Genomic DNA, 20,699 nt, shown 5'->3' on the forward strand with positions numbered 1-20,699 from the left:
TCAGGTACTGCTATTCTAAATTCCTTGAATATACTAGGTGGTGGTTTTGAGACAGGATCTCAGTATTTAGCCCATGCTAACTCAAACTGCCTCACCCTCTCTAGTGCTGAGATTACCTGTGTGTGCTCCCATGCCTGGGCTATATTAGAATTTCTCTTCCTATTAGAACCCAATGGGGAAAACCCAACCCGCTGTGCACAGAAGGAAACTGAGGCCCAAGCACTTTATGTGACCCACAAGTCACACGGTGGGTACAAGATAACACCTGATTTAGGCTATTTGAGCACATGATTTGAATCAGGTTAGGAATATTATTGTTAGAACCATGATTTGGAATCTTTGAAAAGAAGCCATGCCTACAGACTGGTTAATACCTCATCGATGTGGAGAAGTTGGAAAGCTGCAGTTCTAGAGACGAATTACAAGTTACCTTAAAGGTTTGTCTACTTGCTACTGATACACCCTGGAGCTAGCTAGACTTAGCATCAGAACCACAAGTTAAAAGAAGATTCTTTAGTATGTGTTAACTTAGCAAAACCTAGTTCCCTATCAATCAAAGTCTTTTTAGATGGAAGCTAACTTCTGAGGTCTGTAATTGAGATCTCTCTGCCTGTCTAAACCAGCTCCTGGTTTCTACTATTTATTTTTAAATGCTTCCATTTATAACTTTCTCTGTTCTGTTACCATAAAACCTCAACAAAACTGCTTCCACTCTGAGACACGAATTTGGGGAGCCTGTGTTTCTAGAGGTTTCTGGACACTTGAATCTGGCTCCAAAATAAACTATTTCTTATCCCACTTTCAGTCTTAAAAACATAATGAAGCAGTGTTGTCCCTTTCAGAGATTCGGAACAGCTAATCGCCTCTGTCCAGCTCAGTGTTAGTGAGCTCCACTCCTCCAAACACTGGAAATTGCATCATTGGGGTGAGGAGACATTGTATACAGTCTAATATTATTCATTATGACACCAATGATAATTCATTTGATTAGTAAAAATATGACTGTTCCACACAAGTGTATTAGACACAGCCAATATTTTCATTACTTTTGAAAGTCTTTAGATGTGACGTTAGCATTACTCTTGTCTTCATCGACAATGTAGACAGTTAACCTTGCTCAGAGCCTGCATCCCTGCTGGGTTTTGAAACGGAAATATTGACCTCTAATGACAACCGTTATGAGCTTGGTTTCTGTGATGTGAAGGCTGACCCGTGACATCCTGAGCTCTCGGGCGCAGATCTTTTCAATGTTCTTAGTCCATGCATCCTCAGTAACGATCTGAGAACTCAGAAGAAAAACAGTACTGGCTTCTATCGTGAGCATCCTGTAATAAAGAGGAAGAAGGATGCATCGTTAAGCGCTTTCCCTTTCTTTAAGATAACATAAGGTTTCAGAAGATCCCTGGAGTACAGGGTAAGAGGTGACACTCATGAATGTTGTGGTTGATCTGTCCCAGGCCACCATGGCACCTGGCACTGAGAACTTTGTTTCTCTCCGTGCAACTCCTGGCGGTTACCCCACCCTCTCTGCCACACCTGATTCTCAGGGGCAGACGCTGGCTCAGGCCAGCTGAGGGGCAGATTTCAGTTGCCCGTGTGTGCTGACATGTGATTTTATTGGAAAAACCAAAAACTGTGTGAAGTGGAAGAACGGGTTGTGACCAGGTTAGATATGTAGGGAACACCCTAACTGGGGCAAAGGGAACACGAAGCTTTCTGCAGGAAGCAGCAGGCAAAGTCTTCAAGCATAAAGCACTGGTTACACGAACTGTGTTCACTCATCAGAGTTTCTGAGCTCCCCAATTGATCCAGACTGGAAGTTAGACACCCAGTAATGGAGATGACCTTTGCATCCTAGAGTGTGAGCAGGGTTACCTCGCGGGAAGGACTGGCAGGAAAACAGAAGTGTGTCTATGGCTGCAAGAGTCAAGGTCCAAAGGTGGATCCTGACAGGAAGCATAGCCTCTGCCTGTGGGAGTCAGACACCCAGGCTTCCAGGTTTGAGTGCCCAAGTCCTTACATGTTAGGGTCCATTATTTATTCACAGGCCATTGGGATGTCCCAGACAGAGTGATTGGAGCTCTAGTGTGGCCTTAGCAGTCGGTGCTCCTCTGTGCACACAGCTTCGGGCAGAGCACAGGCTGGCGCTGGAGTGTCCACAGGTGTGTGTGCTGCGCTGGCGGCGATCGGGTGGGACTGCAGGCGGCGGGAGGGACAGGCACGCCCACCCTGGCGCTGAGCCGGGGGTTGGCCTGAGCTCTGCAGTCCCTGTGACCCGGCAGGTCGGGGCAGCGCTCTGAGTCACCGGAATCTAGGTGTGGCCCGCACGCCGCGCCCCCGCCGCCAGCCCCTGGCCGCGTCCTCTCGGGAGCCGCCTCTTCCTTTAGTTGCGGTGTCCGCGCTCGCGGGGGGCCACTCTCTGCCGTCGCCGCCGGTGCCCCTCGCTCCTCCGCTCCTCGCCGCCACCGACGACATGCTGCGCTGCGGCCTGGCCTGCGAGCGCTGCAGGTGGATCCTACCCCTGTTGCTGCTCAGCGCCATCGCCTTCGACATCATCGCGCTGTCCGGCCGCGGCTGGGTGCAGTCGAGCGTCCACCTCCAGACGTCCTCGCTCTGGTGGAGATGCTGGGATGAGGGCGGCGGCAGCGGGTCCTACGACGATGGCTGCCAGAGCCTCATGGAGTACGGTGAGTGGTGGCCGCCTCCTGAAAGCCCTTGGGAGCCGGACCTGTGGCCACCGCTGGCGCCTGTCGGATAGGGGTGAGGGGTAGGGGCTGCTTCAAAAGTCCGCTCAGGGCTCAAACTCCAAAATCTGGCTTGAGGCAAATGAAGCAGTAGTTTTAGGCGACCCAAATCAGACTCAGACCTGAAAGAGACAAATCCAACTTATTTAAAAAGATTTGTCAGTTACCTGCGCAAGCTGAACAGCCATTGCAAAGTAAATATTAAAATAACGTGCCAGAGTGAATTCATTCGTTTCACTTCATCTAACTTAAACTTTTTTTTTTCTCATGAGAAAGTCCTTTCAGGCAAAGTTGGAGCAGCTATGATTTCAATAGATACTCCAGTACCTTAGCTGGTTCGTGTTCGCTCTTGTTCTGGGGAGTGGCCTTAATTGAAGTGTGGCTGTCAGGGAACTTTATCTGAATCTGATTTAGAATCGGAGAAGTAAACACGTCCCTCCAATGGAGTGGTGTTGGCCCTTTTAACACTTCGCAGTGGCCTGCATTTGCCTCTCTCGGCTGGCCTCTGCGGGGGTGGAGGGGAGCCCCAACACTTGATTTAACAGTCAGTAGTAGTTCTTGGGAAAAAAAAGCATTTTTCTTCCGGAAGTGGATGTCGCTCTTGTTTAGGGTAGATACAGTAGTGGCTGGCAGTGTGTGGGGAGCAAGGGCTACTACAGCCAACGCTTTCCTATTCGGTTTTATCCTTTTGAAACAGACAGAATCAAGTTACTTTTTATCCCCATTCATTTTCTAGTTTCGCCAGAACGTTTCACCCTTTTTAGTTTCGAAAAAGTTTTTCTAGTTTCACCCTTTTGCTGTAGCGGCCCACCCAGGGCTTCCCAGATGCTGTTTGGCTTGGGTTCTGGGCCCTTTATCAGCTGCCTGCTGTAGCTTATTCCCCGGAAAGGGAGGCGGGTGGTAAAATGAGGAGAAGGCCACTGTTCCTGCTTTCTTTTAGTCTTGGGCGCTCACTAAAATCAGACGTAAATGCTTGGCCTACAGGACTTCCTACTGCTACAAATGTTTTAGGTTCTTACAGGTACTGCGTCGCCTTGGAATAACCTAGCTGTATCTTAAAATGCACTCAAACTTTCAGAGGATTTGAGAGGTGTGTGTGTAGGTTTTTAAAATAGACCGTGTTAAGCATAGCTCACGCCAAGGCTGATAGAGCCCCAAGGGGTACTCAGTAGTGGAAATCAGCTTGCAGAGGCAGGACTAGCTTTCTTGCCGGGACATGATTTGGCCTGCAGGGCCCTCTTGTGAAACACACACAATGCTGGTTCCATGTTTCTTGCCTTATAGGGTGAGCTCATCTTTTAGGGTGTGCCTGCTCTAACCTCAGGCTGATGTGCTACTGTGTAAGTCTAAGGGGAAAGGCGAGCTTTTGTTCTAGCCTGTGAGTCTGAAGCATTAGCTTTTTTTCTGCTATAAGCAAACACCCATCCAGAGTTCAGTTTGTCTCAATTCACTCTAGAAATCAGCCTTGCACAACCCCAGTTCCCCAAAGGAATCTTGGGAAATTGATCAGTACATTCATGATACAGCGCCTGGTTTTGACTGCTAGGCGATATGTGTTAAAGTGATTTAACACTTGAGAGTTTCTCTATCACCTCTGCACAGGTGATTAAGTGCCCATGTTGTGGTAGACACCCAGATGCATATATCACCAGTGGAAGACTGGCCTACTTGCCGGGCTGTGGAAGGAGGCAGGAGGTGTGAAGCCAGCTTCAATGCCCCCATCTCCCCATTATAGGCAGGGATGAGTTTACATATTTTTACTCTGCCCACTCCATGGACTGCTGATCACTTTGCTATACAACTGTAAAAGAACGGCGTGTCCTGTACTTCCGGGTGATCATCTGGGCAGTTGGGAACTCTAACGATCTCCAGAAAGCTTCAGTGGGGTCTTGCTGTCAACAGTATGCTGGCAGGAGCCCACACTGTGTGGGATGGACACCCTCGCACAGTGTATGAGTGCTGCGTTCTGTATGGCAAGGAACAGGGTGGATGGGCCTGTTTAAAACCGTATCAGTATAGGACTGAGCATCGTGTGCCTCACGCGCTACATGATTCTTAGTGATACTAGGAAGTAATGTTTGTTTGAAGCTATCAGCAAAGCAAAACCTTCATTAAAAAGTGTGTGACAATCATTTTTTTGCCAAGTGATATTCATAACATTAAGGCTTTTGTTTTGGTAGTAAGGACTGGTTATTTTTGGTGATGTTGACAATAATACTAAAGAATATAGTATTTTTATAGTTTTATAAAGACCAATGATTTCTTAGGATAAATGAATATATAACATTATTATAGTCTTTGTTATTATTGTTAACATTTTAAGAATTGTGGATTACAACAAGGTCTTCTCATCTTTTTCTAAATGAATAAAGAAGCCAAGTTAGACCCCAAATATTTTTATGTGATAGCAGCAGCTAAATTGACATTTATCTTAGCAGATACTTGTTTGGATGTTTCAGTTTATATTTATCAAGAAGATGAGAATCTAAATTTACGATTAACATGATCATCCGAGCTTCTCCTGTAAGCCAAACTCAGAATAAAACTTCAGCGAGCAAGCACACACCGCGCTTGCAATGCCAGCCCTCCTTTTCCAGTGTAGAGAATATTTCCACAGGAAGGTATTTTAAGCTTCAGTTCACAGACTGCAGATCCCAGGCAAGCTCTGGCTTGTCAGGGTGGAGGACATGGGGATGAGCTACGCACCAGAGGAGGGAGGCCGGTGAAAAGGCAGTGCCTGCCATTTGTACTCCGAAGCATGGAGCCTCAGTTTTACCAAAGCCATCCCTTAAATTCCTCAGTGTGCACCCAATGTTTTCCCTAGACACCGCTTTTCCACAAGTCAGAGAATCAGACTATCTGATGAAATGTTTTAAGATCATTGAGTGCCCTGATTCCTAAAAGAACAGGCATGAGAAAAAATAAGTTCAAACCACTCATTTACATTAGGCTAAATTCAGTGGAAAAGCTTTCATTCTGAGACAATGCTCTTGCAGCTTTGGGGGTGGTATGATGGGGTGGGAGAGATTGTGGGGAACATGCTGGAATGAGAGGGGTGGGGCAGTTTGCTGCTGAGAGGGGGTGGAAGGCAAGCTGCTGTTGTTTTGCGATGCTTGACTAGTAGATAAATTTCATGTGCCTGCATGTACATCTGCTCACATTCTTAACAGCAAATTGAAGGCGCACCCACTCCTTTGATGGACTAACTTTAGAATGCACACTGCTGTTGAGTACTCACGGTACAGGCTAGCCTACTTACTCTCTGCTTGTTCCTGTAGCACCCTAAAGAACCTCAGTGCCTTGGCTCTGCCCCTAATAACACAGACTTCTGAACCTGTGGGATTAGAAAGGAATGAACGTGATGGAGTTCCAGTTTTTACCAAAGTCCCGCAATTGGTACCCACGGCCAAGCAGCTTTTTTTTTTTTTTTTTTGAGGACTTGGTTCTGACCCTGGGACAATGTTACTTGGTTACAAGTAACTCTCCCATGAGGACTGAGAGATGTGCCCCCTGATCATTCTTGCTGTCTGATTTTCAACTCATAGATTTTAAATATTTGAGGGTCTGTTGGCTCCAATAGGGTGTCATTTCATGTTTCTTACAGGAGTTCTGTAAAAATCCAGTGGTAACTAGTCACCACCCAGCTGGGTTTCAGGAGAAAGTGTCACGTGTGCTCGGACTCTCCAGCACCTATAATGCCTTGCTTGTGGCTCTCCCACCATTTCTCTACAAGGCCAGCCATTCCTTACTCCCTTCAGAACGTCTGCAGGATGGTGACCTGGTCCTATAAACCTGCATTTAGTAGGTCTGTCCTTAATTATCATAGGGAGTTTTGCTCCTCCAGTATTAAAATCAGCAGCATCTGAAGGACCCGGGAGGTCACTGGATTCCTGTGTCTCAACCCTACCACATGGATAACCTGTGGTGTAGCAAGTTCCCTGGGAGTGGGAAGCAGGGCAGGTTTGGGCTGCTGTTGCAAAAGCTTCCAAGTGGATGCTATACCTCTAGCTATACCATTGCCTTCATCTCCCCATTGAATATACAAAACAGTATTTTTATCTGTCATATTCACCTGTGTTTCCTTAATTATTGTATGATCTTTTAATTTTTAAAATATTCATATTTTACTTCTGCCTGTGAATGGCATACAGGATCTCACAGAAACAGTATGGAAAATAATCTTCTAATAACTCTACTCCTCTACGTAGGACCTTTGATATCACTGGTTGAAGAATGCATGTTCTAGAATGTACTTGTATGTGCTAGTATATACTTATATGTTCTAGAGAGGGACCTCACTTCAGTTTGATGACACATTCGTGCCTTCGAAGTCTTAAGTAATGGGGTGGATGACACACCTATTGGGTCTATTTGGTCCACATGTAAAATCTATGAAGAACATACCAAATCCATGGAAAGCACTAATTTGGGGGTGGGAAGGGAAATTAGTGAGTTTCGAAAACACTTACTTACAGATTAGGAATACCATCAATAATTTTCCCTTTTCCTTGACTTCTTTCATAACATAAATTTTGCAAAGTAGTATGTAGAAAACAAACTTAAGACATGCACAGAATCCATATATGAAACAACAGATCTCTCTTCCTATGAGAAAACAAAGCAAAGAAGCAATTCTTACCCGGAAACACCATTTCCCTGGAGCCCTTCCTGCTTTTATCTTCACGCTTCAGATAGTCAATCACCTCTACACAACTAGGAAAGGTGGTAAAGCTTGGTGTGCAAAATAGTAAGGACGGACAGACTTGTTCAGAACTGATAAAGGTGAACCCTGTGAGCCAACAAATCACTAAAGAGGGAGGTGAAGGACATGTTTTGAAGATGGTTATTTCTTCTCAGTGTTGGTAGCTGAGATGTCATTTGGATCACTGTATAACGCAAAACAAAATTGAAGCAAGTTCCCAAAGACTTGTGTACATCTGTGTATGTTAAGTTCCTGGGTACTTGGAACACAAGTATTTTAGATTATATATATATATGCTGTAAGTGATGCTGAAGCCCCTCTGCCTAGCAGTGTTCTTCTCAGGCAGAGCATTAGGTCTTGATCCTCCTGCTCAGACCTGGGAAGGCCGGCCTCTCCATTCCAAAAGAAAATTGCTCTTGACCTTAGAAGGCGTGCTGCCTTGCTTAGAGAAGTCTATCCTGTATCAGCAAGGATCTTTAAAACCATGCCAAGACTTCAGTCTAAATGATAGTTAAATGATTCAGTGTGGGTTTTGCCGTGCTGCAAGGAGCAGGTTTTACGTGTTCTGCAACGAGAGTGGCTTTTCTCAAGAGAAAATGTTGCTCAGTGTTCCAGTTTGATTTTCTTTAGACTCAGCATTTGAAGTAAGCAGGACATTAACTAATTGGATTAATAGGGAAAGTGCCCAGATGGTCCATTTGAAGCATGCGTTCACCGGTTGGTGTCGGATATGTGTATTAGGTTACTAGCAATTCTTTCCACATCCCTGAAATTAAGTGTGAGCTACACTTCAGTTAAATATCAGAGGAAGAAGTCACAGCAGTAGCCTGTCTGTGTTACCCTAATTGTCCTCAGATGAACAGAAAAAATGATTATGGCAAGATTACACAGAACTTATTTGACTAAACTTTCAAGACAGTCCATGATCGTGGCAGTTCAGCTATTGAAATACATTTCTTGCTAAGAAATGTTTCTGTTCTTATTGACATCGGATGCTGCTGTCTGATGTGCTCTTGTGTATTTGCATTCTCTGTGTGCTTGTGTAGATCTGTTGCCTTTCCTGACTTCACAGAAGGGAAGTATGTTTTGCTTTTTCTGAATGTAACAATTGATTTTATTGAACTGAATGGTTGGTAGTAGCTATATAAACAAAGAAACAAATAGACTACGTGATATCAGGTCACATACTGAAACCTATAAACTTTGGGGGAGTAGCATATCTTCTGTTTTAATAAAGCTTAGTCATCTAAATTCTTATTTTCCATCTTCAGGGTGCTTACAGAAGGAAATGGTAGAGAATGATGGCAGAAGAAACAATATATTTTTTTTTCTCACGTGCAGGGTCTTGAATTGATCCTGCCACCACCACCACCATACGTGCACACAGACACATACTACATGAAAGCAAGAGAGACTCGTTGAAGGGATGGAGGGGAGGAGGGATGAAACAGAATAGTGCGGGCAAATTGAGAAGCATCAAGGATACAGGTGTATGGAAATAACATGCTAATTCCTACAGTTGTGTAACAACTAAAGCAAGTCTTTGGCATGCATGGAAGAACCACAAGGTTAGTAACAATTGAGCTGCCTGGATCCTGTCTTTCAAGCCCCATCCAGGAGGTCTGGAGGGAGGCATAGGAATCTGTATTTTAATAAGCACCATTGCTTAATGTGGCAGTCTGGTCTATCTGATCAATGAGTTGTCTACCAAAGCATAGCCCTTTCTCATTTTAAAATCCCCTTACACAAAGGGCAAGGCAAAAGTGAGAAGAGAGATAATTGTTTTATATTCTGGCTTTGGCTTCATTCATATGTTTTTAAATAAAATATTATTGTGTGTCCCTCACCCTAAAATCTCTCGCTGATCTAGAAGAAAGGCAGGGCATGGAGGGAAGCTGTCAGAACTGCATCTCTCAAACTGGGTCCAATCACAGGGCATCTCATTCCCTCTGTCCCCACTGCTGAGAGGTCATCTGTAGGAAAACACGGTATTGGAAGACATAAAACAATGTTTGTTCTTTCTCTTGAGTTCTGCCCCAGTCAGTCATGCACCCGAGGAAGCTCTTCAGGCCATGTGGCCGATGGAGAGGGAGTGAATGGGAAGTTAGACCACATTTGTCTGTAGAAGAGAAGGGTGGGAAACTGGGTGACACAGAACCTTGCCAGTGTGGAACAAGGTGAAAATCTGAGGTTCTGGGTAGACGTTATGAGAACAGGAGAGGAACTGTTGGACAAGGGGGGTTGGAGAATTACCAAAGAATGATTTGCACTTGGGTACTCATCCCCACAATTTGCAGCCAGGCATTTTTAGGCTGAGTTCCTAAATAAGGAGACTGGTACATGCTTAGCTGGCAGAGGCAGAGTATCCATGAGCTCTGGCGGCCTCTAAACCCCTTGCTTTTTCGTGAGCCATTGTTTGACTCCGAGTAATGAAATGGCCATGAATAACTCACATATAGTGAGTGTATTGTTAGCTGTGCTGTATTCTAGCAAGAAGTAGAACCCAGGGAAGGGACACATAGCTCCCCTTTAAAATTCAGAGAGGAGTGAAATAAGAGCATGCCCAGATATGTGTGTAAGCAAAGTGTGGGCTCTGAGTACAATGAAATGCCCAGCCGCAAACAAGAATGAAATGCTAATTCATGCTTAACATGGCTCATCTTTAAAAAGTAATTTGTTTGGTGAAAGAAGACTGTCACACAAGGTCACAGAGTGTAAATTTCCATTAGTGAGGAATATCTAGCATATACAAATTAGGAAGACAGGTTAATGGTTGCCAGAACTCCGGACGGTGGTAGTAAGGGACAGAATGGGGATGATTGCAGATGGTATGTGGTTTCCTTTGGAAAGGATGGAAATATTCTTCTGGACTTGTCATGTTGATAGCATAGCTCTCTGGATATAGTACAGCCAACACAAAACCAGCACCCAACCGCAGGATCATGCACAACTTTTAAAATGGATGTGTTGGGTTCAGGAAGGCTAGAAAGCCAACTAAGTATTTGCCATCTGTGTGGACCCTCTCTTCTAGAGTCTACCAGTATTTCTAAATTAGAAACGAGGGTGGTGTGAGCCTTCAGAAGTTGCTCTGAGGAGTTGGTGCGTATCCTAATGCTAATGGCTAGCTCTGGATACCGGGTTGTGTGTGAAGAGACAAGGCGTCAGTGTGAGTTGAAGGATAGGGGCTATTGAGTGGTTCGTGCTTGCCTGGCGGATCTCCTCATTTCCGCACCTACAGAAGAGCGCAGGGGCTAGTACTGCCCCTGTAGGCCTTCGAGCCTAGAAGTCAGTTTCTGCCTCACCCCAGCTCTTTTTAAGACCACGGTCAATGATGAAGAACTCTTGTGGAATAACTTATGAATGAAGCCAGACGTCAATATAAACTAAATAATAATCCTTTAAAAGGAAGCATTTTTGAAAGTGTGTAACTTGAACTGTTCAGTATGGAGAATGTTTGTCATGGTCATGTTGTATGCAGATCTGGGTGAACTTTTAAAATTGACCTATTTATGTGGAAACTGTGCTGAGAAGCTAAATTTGCATTTTAGAGATACAAACATTTGCTCCCAAACTTAGGGGGGACAAAACACATTATTAATATTCTCCATGTGAATCACCCAACTTCCCCTTGAAGTGTGGAGTTACTTAAATATTCCCAACCCCTTCACAAAGCAAAAGAATATCCCTCCCCTCCCACAGAACTCTATCCTGGGGCTGGGGGTCAGATGATTGGATTAGCAGTTTGGGAGTTGGTATGTCGGTCTAACAAGTGTCCGTGACTCTGTCTTGCAGCGTGGGGACGAGCGGCTGCTGCCACGCTCTTCTGCGGCTTCATCATCCTGGTCATCTGCTTCATTCTCTCCTTCTTCGCCCTGTGTGGACCCCAGATGCTCATTTTCCTGAGGGTTATTGGAGGACTCCTCGCCCTGGCTGGTAAGATAGTGTCACCAGGTCCTCATTAGTAATCAGTGGACGTGGGGAAGAATGTTCGAGTCCTTCTCTGTGGATGTTCACGGAAGACCTCTGACAGTTATATTTTCTGATTTGTCCTCAGAAACGGGTCACCACAGGCAAAAGTATCAGGGGACAACTGTATTTTGGGAATCTGAGTCCCTTTCCCTCTGTGTCTCAGATAGTTTTCTGTTCTCTGGATTCAAATGACAAGAATTAACCCCTGTATGTTTCTCTAAGTATCCCCATTCGCTAAAACCAACCTTGGAGACCAGGGTTGTGTCTGTCTTGGAAGTACAGTAACCTTCAGAGTGGTCCTAGCCTGACTTCCTGTGAGTTCCATGCTGAAGGGACCGAACGTCCCTGACCTACTTTACTCTTTGAAGGATTTGTGACACAGTAGGACAGGAGGGGCTAGACCTAGAATCTGTAGCACAAAGCCTGTGCCGGGGACTTGACTCCAGCAGAAGTGATGTGAAGACATGGAGTGATGCAGGCAGATAGAACTCAGGGCACACCTTTATTAACAGAATGCAAGGTCCTGGTATTTAGGATTAAAGACTATATGAAATTCTGGCAAATACCTGTCAAAGTGATGTGATCCCAGCTACCAGCTAGATTCAGAAGTGAAGCTGAGTCCCTGGAGAGATGGCTCAGCAGTTAAGAGCACTGGCTCCTCTTCCAGAGAAGAGAGGTTCAATTCTCAGCACCCACACGTTGGACTGCAACCTTCTGTAACTCCAGTTTCAGAGGATCCAATGCCTCCTTCTGGTTTCCATGACACTGCATGCATGCAGGCAAAACATCTATAAAAAATAAAATTAAATCGCAAAACAGAAAGTAGCAAATTTGGGTTTTCAGAGATCAAAGAAGGTGTTGGTTGATAGGATAAATCAGGCCATAAACTTATTTCTCAAGATACCAACCAAGGACCAGAGGGAAGCCAGGGAAGAACTTCAGCCATGAACCGGGAGAGACAAGTTATGTAGCCAGGGTTGGAAGCAGGCCAGAAGTTCCATGACTATACAGCTCCCATAAAATCAAGCATGCACCAGGAGAATGATGTTAGTGCCATGTAGGAAGGGAGGGAGAGTGGAAAGGAAGGAAAGAAAGGGAGGGGAGAGAAACAGGAGGAAGGGAGGGTGAATAGGAAACCACTTTAGTGTCTATCTGGTGCTCTAGAGAGGACTTAAGATGGCAGAACAATAGTGTGGGCAAGGAACAGTTTCATCCAGTTAGATGCTCAGCATCGTGAAGTGTGATCTCCTGCTTGCTTTCCACCTGGTGTGTGTGTGCATGCCACTGTGGGTTCCAGGGATCTCTGACATTCCTGGTTTGGCTCATGATTAGCAGATTCCTCTAATCGCTCAGCGTCCTTATAGAGGGACTATTATGCAAGGGAGAAACTTGGTGAACTGGGTATTGTTCCTGTGTGTCCTAGCTGGCTGTGATAAATACCACGACCAAAACCAACCTGAGGAGGAAAGGGTTTACAAGTTATACTTGGTCAGGAAGGGAAACCAGAGCAGGAGTTTAGACAGGAACTGGAGGCAGGAATCTAAAGCAAAAATCATGGAGAAACGCTTGCTCAGTGCTCAACTTTCTTTATACAACCCAAGACTACCTGCCCATAGGTGGCATGGCCCACAGTGGGCCACGCCTTTCCACACAATCATTAATCAAGAAAGTGCCTCACTGACGTACTCCCAGGACAGTGGGATGCAGGCGTTTCTTGAGCTGAGGTTCCCTCCCCTCATGGAGATTGGGGCTTGGGGGAGTTGAAAAAGACTAACCTGCACACTGTGCACTCATTCGCGTAGTCATTTGTACCTTCATACTCTGAGCTCATTTTTCCTTCTCTTTAGCTGTATTCCAGATCATCTCCCTGGTGATCTATCCAGTGAAGTACACCCAGACCTTTGACCTTCATAGTAACCCTGGCGTCAATTACATCTATAACTGGGCCTATGGCTTTGGATGGGCGGCCACCATCATCTTGATTGGCTGTTCCTTCTTCTTCTGCTGCCTCCCCAACTACGAAGATGACCTGCTAGGCAATGCCAAGCCCAGGTACTTCTACACATCTGCCTAATGTCGGAGGGAGACCCCAAGAGAAGCCCTGCTGCAAGATGGGTCCCAAGGAGGAAACTGTTCTCCGAGTCACAAGGAACCTATGTTTGGGCAGTGTTCATATGATCAGAAATGCTGGAATAAATACTAAAGAAAATGCTTCGTAAATAGTGTTAAGTTTCATGTTCTGTGTGTGTCTTGTGAAGTTAAAAAAAAAAAAGACTTGTTTCTGTTTGCTGGTTATGTACTAATTTCTCCTTGTATCAAATCTATATCATTTAAGCTGCATTTGTTAAAGAGCATGTGTGTGAAATTTAATAAAGTGGAAATGAGACGGAAGCTTTTGTTTTTCAAGTTAGAATGGATTGTTTCTACTAGGGGCTAAAGAGAAGGGGAGCTACCGATAAAAAATTTCAATGATCAAATACCCTAAAAATTAATGCAAAGAACACAAAAACTTTTTTGAGTTTTTGGTTACATGAAGAAGCAGAATGATGACTCTAAAGCTAAATTTAGATTTCCTAAATGAGCATTGCTGGTGAGGATTGCTTGTTAGTGTTTTCAACCATTGCCGTCTCCCTAAGCTTTGTGTTGACTTGCTTTGATGTGTGGGAAAGTGTTCTAATACGGCCAAAGCAAGTTACAATAGTCAGGCCGCTGTCACTACTCAACTGCTATAGCGAATTTCCCTCTTTTAACATAGTTTAGGGAGGTAGGGTGCGGGAAGAAGCCATATTGAGTCTGTACAGTTTCGTGTCTATATGTTCAGAACCAGCACAGACTGGATGGGAAGATGGACTATGGCTGGTTCATCCTGACGGGTGGAGGAGATGAGGTCGGGTAGGAAGACATCGGAGGGAGTCACTGTCATAGCAATGTCCTTCAAACATCCTGCGGAGAAGAAATGTCAGTTCCTCATCTCAGCCTCCGCTGGGACCTGCTGAGGGTCAGCTGGGATAGATTTTAATTGTAACAGAAACCTGAATAGAATGAAAAACCTGGTCTTCCTTAAAATGTCTGATATTATACATACAACTGGAGAATTCAGGAATGAGTTTCTCTGCATAGACACTGGATGGGCTGGTATTAGTAGTGTTTTTATCATTTGTACTTACGTAATGGGAAGAAGCTTGTTTTATACAGCAGATCACTATTTTGTAAGTTGCAGCAAAGGCAATTGCAGTTTTCATTTCCAGCTTCCCCCAATAAACCAGGTGTTCAAATCCTGAGTCTGGTTTGTAGTTTTTTTTTTTGTTGTTGTTGTTGTTGTTGCTAATTTTCCATCTATGAGGGGTATTGAAAATACTTTCAATGGGTAAGGACATTAGACAAAACCAAGTCTCCTGTCTCACTTCTAAAGGTCTTGCTTAGGTATTCAATTACATTTTTAAAAGTTCATCCTACAACTTGAATCTTGCATACTGTGGTACATAAGGAACTCATTGTCATAAGCTCTGCAAGCAGCTTTCATTGAGCACAATTATATTACACTGTTTATTTGGGTTTGGGTTAAAAGCAATCAGTTCATTAGGCCTAAACTTAGATAATTCAGACTACTTGTGAAGCCAGTATCTCTCTACCTCAACTTGATTTATCACTTTTGTGCATCTTAAGTTTGGGGTGACTGGTCCCCTCATCTCCATTCTGGTTTTTCATGTATTAACAAACTCTAAAAGTCTAGTGTGGACTTCCTCCTCAAGGAGCGATCCCATGCATGCAGACATCCAACAGCGTTCTTCAAGCCGGGCCAACAGTGCGTGACTACTGCGACTTATTGTTGACAGGTTCAGATCCCCAGATTCACTTGTGTGGGTTAGTTGAAGGACCACCCCTTTCTCAACTCTGATTGTGAGCCTTCTGCTTGTGATGGGCTCTCTTCTATCCAGGGAGTGAAGATGGGAGTCTCTGTTTTCCCTGCCCATCTTCCCATTCAAGTATTTCCCCACATTGGTTGAAAATTAGTTCTACCACAGTGCCTGTAAGGTGTGAAACGGGCAGCAGACTAGCCAGCAGAAGGAGAGAAACATATTCTGTCTTCCTGCTTCTTTTGGCTGGTTGCTCCTTGACAGTGAATTTTTATCTTATCCTTTCTGATATATGAAGTAAGTATTTCATCATACTCTTAATGTGGTCTAGGTGATAATTTACACCATTTTTTTTTAAAATCTAACTTTTCTGTGACAGGTTGGGCATTTGAACTGGTAATTAGTGCTAAATTTCCCATCGTCATAGCTTTTTTAAGAAAATAATGGACATAAAGATGAACAAACTTAAGTCTGTGTACAAAAAAATGACAGCTTACAAACTTCTCCGAAGCACACACTTTGAGTTTTGACCTATTTGACTTGCTTCTTCCCTTCCTCAGTCGACAACACACTGTATTTTAATGATAATGGCTTATGGGGAATATAAGTTAGAGGAGCCGTGAGTTGATAGGACAGAAACCTTCTGCTGGAAACACTGGAGACAAAGGCACCCTGTGTGTCATTTCTTCCTGAATGTTCCATTTCTTGCACCCCTACCCAAGTATGCAGGTCCTCCAGGTCTCTGAAGTTCTGAGTCCCCATGACAGATCGACAATAAGCTCAAGAATTCTGGACTGGCTGAGAAATCACTTAGAGCCCAACAGTGTGTTGTCTGAGATTTCCCATGGCAAGGCTGAGGCAGTTTTCAGTTGCCTCATGATATTGAGTTACCGCCCTTTAAATAAGCAGAGCTGGTTCTCAAACGATTACCTCACGCACACACTGAGCCGTCAGATGTGCTAAGTGCCGCTGGCTTTTGACTGTAACAAAGGTGTAGTACATAGAGCTCCTTTGCTTTCCACGCAGGCGGCTGTGCAGGGTGATTAATTCAAGCTCCAAAAGTATACACTATGGAAAGAATGGCCATGAAATCCCACAGGAGGCCAGAATCATAACGACTCAATCAGCTTGGGTTTCCTCTAAGTTTCTGAGGGATATTCCTATGACTTTAATAAAACCTGCCTTGCTTTCTTAGATTCTCCCAGAGGGGCCTATGTGTGTCTGTCTCCACATATGGCTCTTGCTGGTGCGCAGGCGTGGGTGGGTCATTTCCTCAATGCTCTCGGTATCTTCATCAGTATCAGGAACTGAACCCAAGTGTCGTGTTCACAACACTGCACAATTACTATATAGTTAATTTACTCACTCATCTAGGGGGAGGGAAAAAGGCTAAAGTGAAGCCTTTTTTTTTTTTTTTTGGTGCTTTGTTTCAAATGCTTTTCATGAGTAGGCAGAATAGTTAAAATCACACTACTATGGTGGCAGGAGTTCATTTGTTTTTTTAATAAAAATAAAAGATTATTTATTGAGATGGAAGCTGTCGACTGTGAACTGAGGGCTTCCTATTCCAGGTGCTGGAGTAGAGTAATTCGCTGCATTTCTTCTAGAACAGGAAAAAGCCACAGAACAGAAAACCAGTATCACAGGGAGTCATCCATAATGAGAGGGACCTGCTAGCTGACCACACATCTCCATCAACTTTCTAGAAGATGAAGAATGAGTGACACTGGTCGCTGCAGCTAACACACATGCAAGAACCCTTAGATCGTTGAGAAGCCATAGCTCTGACGCTCCCTGAGCCCCGAAGATGACCAGTGGGAAGTGTGGAGGTGGAGAGAAAGAGAGAGACCGCGTGGGCGTGGGGTAGGGTGAGAAGAGGGAAGGGAGGGTGGAGAGTGTGCGGTCAAGTGCATTAGTTAGAGGTCTGTTCCTTGGGCCTCTGCTAGTTGACCTAATGCCCGCTCCAAATTCTCAGAGTGGGAAGACAGGCCCCAGGTATTTTCCTGTAGCTAAAACCCAGAGATAACAATCAGCCTTATTAGCATACTCTGTCTAATGACTTTCCACATATTAATCATATAAATTTCCTTAGACCCTCTCCTGAGGATGGCATTTTTCTTACTGGTTCTGTGAAAAAATAAAAAATGGAAGCGTGTTACTTGGTGAGATAGCTTTCCAAGGGCCAGACAGCTCATAAAGAGCAGCGATGACAGTAATCATAAATGAGAAGAGGGAGCGGGGCAGGGTTTAGTAGGGTAGGGCATGGAATTAGTGTTGCGTGTGTGTACGCAAACCTTGCTTTCCTTCCCTCCTAAGGCTTTGGCTCCCTTGATCTCTCCTATGTCACTCTGCAAGCAGCCAGAATCTACGTGGCTCCTATGTTTGGGGACATGTGCTAGAGAAGAGTTGGATCAAAAGAATGAAGAGCCATGTCTGGGTGGCAGGGGTTCCTCTGGGAGTGGTGTGGATAAGTAAGTCAGCTAAAGTCAATGAAGGGTGTGTGTCTGTAAACAAATGACCCACCCAAGACCCTAACCTCTATGCCCCACTACAGTAGGTGAGAAAGCTCACTTGTTTGAGAATGAACATTCATCATTGACTGCCTTTTCCTAGCTCCCTCTGTGACTGGACCATGTGAGTCATCACTTTGAAGCCTTACACATAGAAGCCCTTTTCCAAAATATCCCATGGGTGTGGTTGAAACTGGTGCACGCCATCTTGATCAGGGAAGCCTGGCACTTAAAGCTCCCCTAAAGCTTACTGAATTATGTCATATATATAATGATATATATTGCTTTTCCTAAGAGGCTGTTTTAATACATATTATCTTTTCCTAACTGGAGTACAGTTTAGTTTTAGACATTAGAGTCAGAGCCATCCATAGACAACATTAAATTGTGTGTTTTAATTATCATCTACAGAATACTATGAAATTTATGTCGCAGAAAACATCTTACGAACACAGGGTAGCCATATAGATGAAATGGAGCACATAAATAAAGTTGCATCATAACCAACCATTTTGGTTTATTTACATCACAGAATATTCCTGGTCAGAGTTAAAAACCTGGGGGAAAGTTGTTTTCACTTTTAGGTACATCTTGTCCAAATCTTTTGCACCCAAATCCTCAAGAAGAAAGAAAATGTGTAAGTTGTAAATGGATGGGTACTCTAAGCCTTTGCTTTTTGAGCTGAATTTTAGGTGAGTGTAGGGTGCTGTTTCTAAATTTCATGATTCTTCATAGTATCTGGGTGTATGTGCTCTGGGTGTGGCAGAGATGAGTCGAAAGTACCTCAAGTGTGGGAAGACAGCCAAAAGGGAAAATTAAGTAAAACTCCAATTCAAGTCATGTTGACGATCTTCCTCCGGCCTTGTCTGAGCTTCAGTATTTTCTTTAAGAACGCATTCTCCTTAGCCCTAGAAATAAGTAGGAAATGGGGGAGAGAGGGTGAAACAGGGAAAGAGACAGACAGACACAGACAGACAAATACAGAGACAGAGACAGATGGAGACAGACAGAGAGACAGACAGAGATGGACACACACACAGCTTTTGAAGATAATTCTCCTGTGAAGAAATGGAATCTTGTTGATTTAAGTACATAATAGCATCTCAAGGATGAATCATCACTCAGTCCTAATGGGTGGTTGTACAAGGGTTTGAGCAGCCGGTTTTTCCAGTACAAAGACTTGTGATAATTACCCAACAATTTGCAACCGCTTTCAGCTATGTTGCTCTTAAGAAGGAACACTGATTTAAAATAAAAATGCTAAACTTAATCACTGAACGTGATTGATTGGTGAATGAGGTTTTGCAAGCAATTTCCATATGCTAATCCGGTTTCCAATGATTCTTCTCAAAGATTCTGGGGGGATATCCTTGCATTGAAATCTTTCTGGGAAAATCTGTGTTTCTGTGTGCTACCATGCCCAGCTTCTAAAGTCAAGTAACATTTCAAGGGCCAAGCCTTTCTCAAGAAAAGCAAAACAGAACAGAACAACAAAATAACCCCCCCCCCCCATCTAATTTCATGCAAGGATGAATGATGGCACACTTAGGAGGAACTGGTATTTGTTGTATCACTGGACTAATGACCACTTTTGAAAATATCTAGATATCAGCAGTTGGATACAACAAGATAAGTGATATCAATATGATATCCTTGGCAGGTCCCAAATGAGAACAAATGCCCTTTTCCCCCTCTTTCAGAATACTCTATTGGTCACACAGCATAGGTGACTCCTGGCCTCACTCTGGAATGGTCTTCTTGGTAAAGCTTGGGAGAAGGTTGCCGTTCCTCTGGACCAATGCAGCTGTTCTCCTACAATACCTAAGGCTGGAGTCTGGGTGCCTTGTATATAGCTGTACAGTCCCACCAGGGTAGCCAGACACCTCAGTGAAAGTGTCCAGACTCCAAAATGAAACTTCATTAGAGGAAGAAATTCTTGTGATTGCTCTATGAAGTCGGTCAAGCTTTTTTCTCCACTTACAGTCTCTACTTGACAGCTGGCAGTGGTGACTCACCCCTTTAATCCCAGCACTTGGGAGGCAGAGGCAGGCAGATCTCTCCGAGTTCAAGGCCAGCCTGGTCTACAGAGTAAGTTCCAGGACAGCCAGGGCTACACAGAGTAACCCTGTCTCAAAAACAAAACAAAACAACATCCTCTACTTGTCTCTTCCAAAATTCTGTCTGTGAACCCAAAGAAGAGGATTCAGGATGAGGGTGAGCAAGCCCTCCCTCATTCCATGTTTCTAAACTCAAACTCAAGCTCGTCACAAATGAAACTAGAGGCAGAGTCAAATCTTCTCCCTTGTCCTTTGTACATGATTTAGGAATCCAGGAGAAGGTGTTACTAAAAAGCAGGAAGAAAAAAAAAAGAGTAACGGAGCAGAGCTTTGTGGTATAGGCATGTAATCCCAGCTACTTGGAAGGCTGAAGCAGGAGAGTTGCATGTTCAAGGCCTGCCTAGGCTGTAGAGTGGGTACAAACCAGCCAGAGTAACTTAGCAAGATACAGTCTTAAAATCAATCAATCAACCAGTCAATCAATATCATCATCATCATCATCACATCAGCATTATCAACCCCATCATGAAAGGGCTGGGGTTTATAGCTCAGTGGCAGAGCGCCTACCAGGGCACGGCACACACCAGGCTTGAGGTGTTAGCAAAAAAGGACGACACGCCATGTGGAGGCCCCTCCATTCCCAGTGCTGCCTCAGTAGGTTTGGACTGAGCAGGCTAATATAAAGTTCCCACAGCAACCTACTGGTGCCCCAGGACCCTGGTGATGTCCCTGAGACTCAAGGGTGTCTCTTTTGCTCTTGTGTAGCCAGCCCTCTTCCTTCTTATAAAACTGAGTGGCTGCCAACAGCCATTACTGCTCTCAACCCTGTCTGCTGCCTCAGCTCCACTGGGCTGGTGCGG

The 20,699-nt window shown here is 44.4% G+C and overlaps 1 protein-coding gene across 1 annotated transcript; it reads left to right on the plus strand.

Moving 5' to 3' along the window:
* Positions 1–2,224: 2,224 nt before the first annotated feature.
* On the plus strand, positions 2,225–14,689 carry Perp (p53 apoptosis effector related to PMP22). Its single transcript, XM_057762245.1, has 3 exons — positions 2,225–2,687; positions 11,239–11,379; positions 13,263–14,689. The coding sequence occupies exons 1-3, from the start codon at positions 2,474–2,476 to the stop codon at positions 13,487–13,489; spliced, it is 582 nt and encodes a 193-aa protein (XP_057618228.1). The 5' UTR covers positions 2,225–2,473; the 3' UTR covers positions 13,490–14,689.
* The last annotated feature ends 6,010 nt before the right edge of the window (positions 14,690–20,699 follow it).

Source organism: Chionomys nivalis, chromosome 2 (assembly GCF_950005125.1).
Source record: "Chionomys nivalis chromosome 2, mChiNiv1.1, whole genome shotgun sequence".
NCBI classification, from domain to species: Eukaryota; Metazoa; Chordata; class Mammalia; order Rodentia; family Cricetidae; genus Chionomys; species Chionomys nivalis.